The sequence below is a fragment of the Euprymna scolopes genome, chromosome 2, assembly GCF_053919585.1.
Source record: "Euprymna scolopes isolate OS-2025 chromosome 2, ASM5391958v1, whole genome shotgun sequence".
NCBI classification, from domain to species: domain Eukaryota; kingdom Metazoa; phylum Mollusca; class Cephalopoda; order Sepiida; family Sepiolidae; genus Euprymna; species Euprymna scolopes.
In genome coordinates, this window is record NC_136483.1 from 11697194 (window position 1) to 11706796 (window position 9603).

Here is a 9603-nt window from a genome sequence, read left to right on the forward strand (position 1 = left end):
TATATATATATATAAATTGTACTTTGGGTTCATCGGATTTTTATCTGTTTGTCAACTGTTTCATGACTATGCATGCATGAATTGTTCACATTATTTTAAGAATAAGTAGGTTTGAGAACACTTTTTAAAAACCGTGTCAAGCTGGCCTAACGTTTATTATATTTCACTCACTGTCTTTAAGTTTGGGTTTCAATCTCAGCTTGAGTATCTTTTTTACTTACAAGAAGTGAACTGTTTCGAAAAAAAAACATAATACTCGCATGCATATGTCTCAGTTTCTTTCCATTTTTTTTACTTAATTTTTTAATGTTATGTTAAATATCGGGCAACGCCAGGTATAGCTTCTAGTATATATATTTCTGCCTATAGTCAGTGAGTTAGAAATCCTTCTAGACTGAGACAATTTTAGTTTTTGTTCCAATCCAGAATGCCTCTTTTTGGGGAGCTGGATTTTCACCACTTTAAAAACCAATCATGTTTTTAACTTTGCCCTTGCGCAGAGGCAAATAGGAACAAAGAAAAAAAAACAAAAAATCTTTTCTTGAAGACATTTAAATGAAAATAAATTCTTATATCAAAAATGGCTATCATTTTTATTTTCAGAAGTCGTCTACAAGAAAATTGCAAAAAAGGAGAATCTCTTATTGTAGATTATTGCCGTCCAAATTCGCAGAAACTGTATGCTGAATATCAACTGGCATCAGAGTAAGTTTCGGATACTTTATCATTCTTCAATTAATATTTTTAAATGCGTAATTAACTTTTTGGATCTGTGGAAAAAATATTATTTCATCCAAAACATAATGGTGTTTTTTTTGTTTTTTTTTCAATCAAAATCTGAGGCAATAATTTTGGCAGATCAAAATTCTGTTGGTTGTCATAAGTTTAATTGTTTAATCGATGCGAATTAAGACTTGAATGTCCTTGATCAGAAACCAGGACCAACTTTTCAATGTATGCTTGGTTGATGACCTGCACTGTGTTGCTATTATTGCTCAACATGAAAATATATCATGGTTCTTGTCCAGAATTTTCTCAATATTAAAAAAACAAAACTAAAGAAAAATCTGTATGATGTATGAATCCATGACAAAACAAATATACCATATTCCGAAAATCACATAAATTAATCAAGTAGTATTATTTTTATATAAAGAAAATCAAATTTTATGAGTATCGGATGAGTGATTGTCCCACCTGCCATTTTGAAAAACATTTTAAGAAACACAGGGAGATAACTGAAAAATAGTTTTATATAGCTGTAAGTGTGACTAGCTGGGCACCCAGTACTGCCCGGTTGTAAAATACACTTAAATATGATATTTTAATTATGCAGATTTTGTATTCATTATTAGAGTCAATTCTCTATCAATATATCATATTGTACCCAATATATAGTTGTGATTTCAAAAATTAAAAACATATATGATTTTGGATGCTATCAGCTAGAATCAAAATCAAAACATCTAGCACTCTAATCTTAGTCATTATGGTTTGAGCTATTGTCATATGAATAAAATAATTAGAAATGAACTGACTAATGTATAAATGTGTATTTGTGCATGCGTACAAATAACATGTTTAATCGGCTTACATCTGCCAAGTTTCAATATCTTTTAATTTTTACCCTTTAACAGTTATTTTTACCTGCTAAAAACACATAAAAAACGGTTCACAAAACATGCAATCATTTGATCTGCATTTGACTCTGCAACTTTGTATCTCGGAGGAAATGACCCTTGAACAAATAAAGACAGACATGTACACAAACATAGTGAGTTTTTTATAAATTAGATTAATATCTCCAGAAAATCTTGAAGCAAATCATGAATCCTTAAAATCATCAAGTTTAGGTTTGTAGCTGCCAGCAGATGTAAGATCTGTGAACATTGTAAACAAAACAATGAAGTGGATATGTTATATGCACAGTATTTTAGTCATTTGAATTCCAATCTTGATTGGAAAAATCAACAAACATTACATGTAAAGGTATTTTCCATCATAACTTGCAACATAACTTTCATGTGAGTCTTTTATCATTTCACATCTAACCCCTAGTTTTTATATCTGCATCCTTTAACCATGATATTTAGTGACATCAAATTTAAATCTTCTTTTTTAATAAGTTCTGATATGACTGTTCAGATATCTGCAGTAAAAACAGGCTTAAATGCATACCAATTGTCAGAAAGAAGTGTAATATTAACGAGGTGGCGGATTATTGCTCGATTAATTAATGATTCAGAGATTTTAGCGGAGAATGGAAGAAGACTAAGACAATAATTTTGCAGATCAATTGTGTCGCCATAATTCTTGAACACTGCATGCAATGTTTCAGGAAAAGGTATTTGCTGTAAAGTTTGAAGAGGACAGTGGTCAGCTGAGAAGGGCATTTCTTTAAAACTATAACAGGGATAAGATCACGTCCACTTAGGGAGGAGGGATGATGATCAGATGATTAAGTGTGGCTTCACCCCTCCATGAAAAGTTTGGGAGGAAGTGATTTGTGGATTATAAACTCCAACATGATATAATTATATTGCAGAATCATGTTTACACATCAGTTCTTGTTAAGTCATCCAAGTTAAGCAATGTTAAGCCTGGTCAGTACTAAGTGGGTGACCATTTGGGACTTTCCAGTTTGGTTGTTTGCAGTTGTCCTGGACTTCTTACCACTGGAATCAAGCGGTGTTGGAACAGGAGAGGTGTGGTTGGGATTATACAACCCTTGCTTCATAATTACATGCATAGCTATCTTTACAGGTAATACCCATTGACTCTCAAAACTGAATGGAGACCATGAAACTCAGATACAATCAAACAATGTAACGGAAAACTAATATTAATCAAATCAAACTTGAAATTATATCCAGCTATTTTACACATTTCCATTTGTACACAACATTGTATTTAAAAAATTTTTTCTAATTTTTAATTCATCTATTTCATAAACCCACTACATATTTTGAATTTTAACAATTGTTTCATTTGAAAAATAGAACAGAAACATTTTTCTATGCCATAAACGCACCACATATATTAAAACATTGAGTTCTATGTTTTTCTTAAAATTAGTTATCTTGAGAAAGTTTTGAAACAAAGATGAAAACGTTGATGAATATTTAAATACTTTTCAATTTTCCTTTTTTTCATTTTCCATATTCAACATTTTGTCTATTGTTTTATAATGCAGAATAAATATTGAAAAAATATAAGATGAATGTGGAAAGTAATATAAAATGAATGCGTTTTTTTTGGGGGGGGGGTTATGCATGGAGCGTTACCTACATTTTTAGGAGAAGTGAGGATGATTGACCGCATGGACAAATAAAATGCCTCATATATATTGAACATTACAGATATCTTAATGCTAGGCATACAATTGCATTCTGCAAATAAAAACTGAGTTTTTGGTGAATTTGGCAAAATTTTGTTCCCTTACATTTGATAGTAAAAAGATTTTATTATAGTTCTAGTCTTACCCTATCAAGCTATTTTAAAAACGTTATTAAAAATTTATATATGAAATATATACATGTTTCATTACTCATTTTTTTTTTTATTACTTATTGATTTTTTCCCTTTACATGATGACCTAGAATAACTAGAATAAGCCAATATATTCAACAGAAGACTCTCCAACTTATGCAAATGGAATATCAAATAATTTTATTTTACAACAACTTTGTTTAATGCTATTATCGTCGTAACAAAACGTTATTAGTGTTTTTGCTTTTTTTTTTTTTTTTTTTTTTTTTTTTCTTCCATGTATGTTTTACTTTTTGCTTGTTAAAATTTTTTTTTTTTTTATCCAGGAAAGTTTGGAACCAGCGGAAGTTGTTCATGCATATTACAGCCCTTCTGACAGAGTTTAATAAACTATTTAAAACTTACACGTCTTCAATAATTGTGGTAAGACTTTACAACATGGTTGTCAGACTCATGCCTTGATGTTTTTCTATTTTATTCTGTTTAAGTAATCAGTTTGTTTATTCTTTATGATTTTACTTTCTATTTTTGTGAAAAACAAACGAAAAAGAAAATTAATTATTGCATGCAAGATTTATATTAAAACATTGCTCCAGTTTCACCATATTTTTTTTAGCACAGGAAAAGAGTTTGTTTTTACAAACAACTTTGATTCCCAAATTCTACAAGAATTTCTAACTCGGATTCCTCGCCCTGGATGTAGGGGATATTTAATTGGGAAAATGTAACTCTCAACTAAAGCTGGATAAACATCCAATCCTCAACTATGAAGTCTGTTTTATAAACTATGACTTTGATTCAAGATTTCTTGAAAAATTTCCAACTCCCCAAATAAAAATTGGAGAATCATTTAAAAACAAATTTGCTCTGTTTGCAATTCTGCACTCCTAACAAACAAAATAGCTTCAACATGTGTAAACACATTTATGGCTTTGCGCACACACAATGAAGTGTCGTCAAGATGCCAGTATTAGCAGCATCTGGGAAGCTGTGTGAAATAAAATCCCGTTTTAAAAATTTTCGCTTTGACTCCAAAACTCCTGCAAAAACTTCAAACTCTGCCAATTAACTCCGTAACATAAAAATAAAAAAGTTAACTGAAGAAAAAGATCTCAACTTCAGAGTCAGTTAAAAATAGAAGAATCAACTCAATTCCTTACTTTAAAATTTTTCAATGACTAACTCCAACTCCCTAAAATAAAAAAAAATCAGCTGAAAATAATCTTTTAATCTAACACAAGAAAATTTATAACTTTTATACTAACATTCATAATGACTTATAAAAACTGAAGAGTTTCAAAAAGAGAGATAACCTCCAACACGTAACTTACAATCATTGTAAACATGCACAAGCAGCATGGTTTTTTTTTTGGGGGGGGGGTTCATGTTACAAACAGCAGAAGAAAAATATTTAGTTGTGAGAGAAAAATAAAATGAGATTCTATGTTGAGACTGCGAGCCACTTGTGATTCTATAGAAGTTATATCCACTCCATATAATGAACCTCCATGGTCAGTAAGTTTTTATGTCCATAGATTAACAGCTGATAAATGTTACTTGACATTGATCAAAATTTAATTGTAGTAGCTGTAATTTTAGTTGCGAGCATGTGTTTGTGTATTCCTCTGTCAAATTAATATGCAGTTGAAACAGATTGTCGTCATGGAACTGCTGTCTGCATGTGCAAATATTGCCTGACAATATTTGCATTATTTTTAGCTTTGTTAATTACTAAGCCACCATAGATTTGCATTATATTTATGATTCACACTGACATATTACTTAATAATTTAATGCATTACTAGAGTGACTTGAACACTTTAAAAAAATTCTATTAGTCACTAGGAGTTTTTTCAAAAGTTATTATCAGTGATCACTTTCTGGCAATAACTAGTTATATTCCCTGTAATTTGAGTGACAAGTCTCCCCATTTTCCAGCACTCTCCTCATTTTTTTTGATAAATGCCTACATCATTCTGCATTATAGCAAAAGAATTCTTGCTGGCAACAACCATTGCCATTTTTGGAATTTAAGTCGAAACAATTTACTCCAAAGTTCTAGTATTCTCTCTACCCTTACACTGAAGGTCTGGGTGGTATACATCTTTGCTTTTTTCACAACCCTTAATCCTTTACAACAATTTTGTTGGTTCCAGCCAAAGCTGGTGTCACTTAGTGAATGTGTTTTGTTTATTTCACAGGAAGAGGGAGGGAGGAGGATAAGTGTTTCTGGCAGTTTCAGTTCCTTTGGATTCATTTAATATTCTTTCTGATTTTGACTCTCTTGTGGCATCAGCATTCATTGCTTTTGGGGATTGCATTCTGAATTTTTGAGATGAGGATTCTTCAGACTATTGTTCTAATCTTGAGTGTTATATTAGTCGACAAATGAAGGATTGGACCTAATAATTCACTCCTGTTCATTTGTTCACACTTTTCTCAATAACCACACCTTGGATTTTTGTAAAAAATTTGCACCACATTAGTCACGGTAAAAGTAAATTTTTCATTCGTGGAAGGGGACCTACCCCACATGCTCGGCTTGTTTTCACAATGTTTTGGTTGATGTAAGCTCCAACCTTTTGCAAGTGTATCTTGTCAAACTCTGGGATCTGCATAAAATTTCCACTGGAAACTTTTATTTAATCCAGATTCTCATTCTGTCAGCCATGACTGGGTAGAAGTTTTAATTGCACAAGGACCCGTGACATAACAGATGTAAAATTCAATTCTAAGCAACACTTTTCTGAAGTTATACCAACTACTTTATCCACTATGCCACAGGTTCTTGATGGCACAAGAGCATGCTACTCCCATGGATTAAAGAAACAGTTTTGTTTGAAATTCCATGCAGATTGCCAAATTCAACAGGAAGATTCTCAAGTTCAACAAGATACACACGACAAAGGTCAGAGGTTACATTGAAACATTGTGAAAATAACACTAAAGATGAGAACAACCGTCCAAAGAATTCAATAATAATACAATGAGTTTCTATTATTTTTCTTATTTGTATTATCATTATTTTTATTGTCATTATTTTTATTGTCATTCTTGGCTTCTGCAATTTTCCAAAGCACATGTTTTGCTGATTATTCGTCTTGATATCTAATTATTAATTACCTCATCCTTTTCATTTTCAGATGATAAAATTGAATATGAAATCCAAATTTGAGGTTAATGAATACGAGACGATTGTGAATTTGATCCAAAGGTTAGTAAAATGAATGTTTGTAAGTCACAACTTCAAAGGGTAATTTAATTTCATCTTCTGTTTCATGGGGTTAAATGTATGTACTTATGTTGTGACCTTTGACTTGCTGTGCCGAGACAAAATATATAGTCATGGTTAAAGTAATAATGAAAACAACAGCTGTACAATGGGATACTGAGTTGGCAGTTAGCCTGAAAAATTCCTTTGATGAAATAAAATACAAACGTTTTTATGTAGCTCACTTGCTATAAGTATATCTTCATACTGTGTCATCCACAAACAACTGTTTAACCGTATCGCTTTTCAATTGTGCTAGAGATGTCAAAACCTGATTCAAATCATCCGATCACTTGCAACTGCGATCATTAGTCAAGAATCTTGCTTTAACAGTAGGAAAAATTATTACACTTTTTTTTTGTTTTGTTCACATTCATGCTGCTGATTACCTAGAGAACTCTATTCTATATAAAAACAAATACTGCTTTATGCTAATCGAAACCATTATTTCCACTACTCTTAGTCTGTAAGGGTGTTTGCATAGAGAGTCCATCTGCTGAACTGGCACTGCTTGAAACAAGTGGCAATACAGATTTTGTTTGAATTATTTTCATTTATACTGCAATCACTACACAATGAATTAAATTCGTTGAAATCCTAAAAAAATTTTAAGTACCTTAAAAATCTTAAATTATAGCCATATTTACTACTGTTTTTTTCTTTTGTATATTCAAGTACTATAAAGCTCTATCCAAAAAGTCATTGAGCACTGTATATAAATGTAAATCCAAAACTTGGAGTTGGAATGAAATACCTTAACCTCACAATTATCAGTATATATAAGGAAAGGAAAGTAAAAACGTCATATCTTGGCCAATAATTGCTGTATTTTCAAAATTCAAACTGCATCTCTTGGAAGATCTGTTACTGAATAGAGATCACTGAAAAAGAGATCATCATGAGCTTCCATCACAGACTTCAGACCTGAACTTGGATCATGCGGTCATTACAATGTTCTTTACAATGTTCTTTAGGAGAAAACTGAACACCAGTTTGATCCGTGGTGTTGTATGGTGGACTGAAGTCATCAAAATAATCAGATATCCACTTCCGGGATTTCTCAGAGTTTTTTTGTTTTTTTTTACAAGAAAGTCACCGCTTATTAAGGTCCGGAAGCCACTCGGGGATAAGGCTTATTGAGTGTGCAGTAATCAATGGGAAAATATAATCACTAGTAATGGAGATCTGATAAAGTGTCTTACTTAAGGGGGCAGTTCATCAGAAATTTGTTTATATTGGACTTGAAGACATCCAAGTTGTAGTCAGGTGGGAAACAGGCAAACGGAAGAGAGTTCCACAGGCGTGCACTTCTAAGAAAGAAGCTTTATTCATGGAATCTACGTTTTTATTTAGGCACAGATAAAGAGTGGGAAAAATTACTGACAGTGGTTTCAGCTAGACGGGTGTTTTTTATGAAAGATTGGCGAGGAGGGACTCAGACGAGTTGTGACATAGAACTGAGTTCTTACACCACACGTATGACCTTTCCACCCTTGCTTGACCCAGCGCTTGACAACAGTGGACAGCAACTCAATATAGACATCTAAATTGAATTTTCAAAAATGTGTGATAGCATGACCATCATAACCTGTCCTTCAATGGAAACACACTTAAAGATCATCACAGTTTGAGTGAACTTCATCATCATGACACACAGAATTTTGTTAAGCACCTGTTGCTTTGTGCAGCGTGCAATTTCTGGCAGATGGTCTTGTCGTTTGAGAAGAACTTGATTGAGTGTTTGAAATTGTTGAGGAGTTTCTTGCCTTTCATAAGGTGACTCTCTCGGGCCTTTATGGTGAATGGTTAGCCCTTATGAATCTTGTGTGTGTATTAGCAAAGATTCTTTTTCTGTGCCTTTTTCATTGTCACCACTCCGACGCCTATCTCCAAGGTTTTGTTGCATCTTTTTTTGTTTTTTTGCAGTTTCTTAACAAATTCCATTGTGCAGATGCAGAACACCTACTATGATCTTTCAAGCTTAGCCACTGTTTCCACGTGTCAATTGTAATTCACCAGCTCACATTTTGTGGTTTTCAAGGAACAGTGGTTAAGATTTCCAAATTTTTAAACCTGGCACAAATTTTGATGCAGTTCACCCTCTTCCAGTGTATTTTCCAATCACCCATAGTCTTCAGCTCTCAACTTTATCACTATTGAATGTTTCAAATTCAGAATGAAAGAGGCCATCAATAAGCCAAAGTAATGGTTAAAGTGATCCGAACAAACATTGAAGGGAACAAGAAAGTAATGAAAATTAGAAACTGTAAAAATTGAATTTAAGTGTTTTGTAAAGTTCGGACATCGCCTCACTCTAAAGATAAAGTTCCACATTTTTGTATTACCACATTAATCCCAAACATCCTGTATGTGTGTGTATGTGTGTGTATAATTTATTGCCGTAATAAAAAATTGAAATGATTCTTTTTTTTTTCCAGGGTTCAAACGGCCACTCAACAGATCAGAAAATGTTCTGTTATGATTCAAGAATAAATATGACAAAATGGCAAAAAAAAATTTTTTTTTTTTGTTGCAATATTTTTTATTCATTTTTCTGAAATAAAACATAACTAAACTAACAAAAATGTGTTGTAATTCATAAAAGCACAATTGTTGAATAATTTTCTTATGATCAACTTTGTTGTTTCTTTTGTGCCTTTTTTTCTTCTTCGTAAATGTTACACCACATGACTGAAGATGAATGGATGACCACAGGAAACAAAAAATTAATTTATTAAATTCTGACGATCATATTGAGTGACATCATTTATTCAAATAAATATTCTGGTTTTTTACTTCAAAATACAATGGCACTTCTAGATACGAAAAACTCTGCTTATGAA

The 9603-nt window shown here is 32.2% G+C and overlaps 1 protein-coding gene across 1 annotated transcript in view; it reads left to right on the plus strand.

The window, feature by feature from the left end:
• LOC145288497 (serine/threonine-protein kinase TBK1-like) overlaps positions 1-9345 on the plus strand; it is a 154029-nt gene extending 144684 nt beyond the window's left edge. The window contains exons 15-18 of the mRNA XM_080136333.1: positions 604-705; positions 3816-3912; positions 6633-6703; positions 9199-9345. Of these exons, the coding sequence (XP_079992459.1) occupies positions 604-705; positions 3816-3912; positions 6633-6703; positions 9199-9253 (325 nt within the window). The 3' untranslated portion in view covers positions 9254-9345. The remainder of the gene's footprint in view (positions 1-603; positions 706-3815; positions 3913-6632; positions 6704-9198) is intronic.
• Positions 9346-9603: the final 258 nt, after the last annotated feature.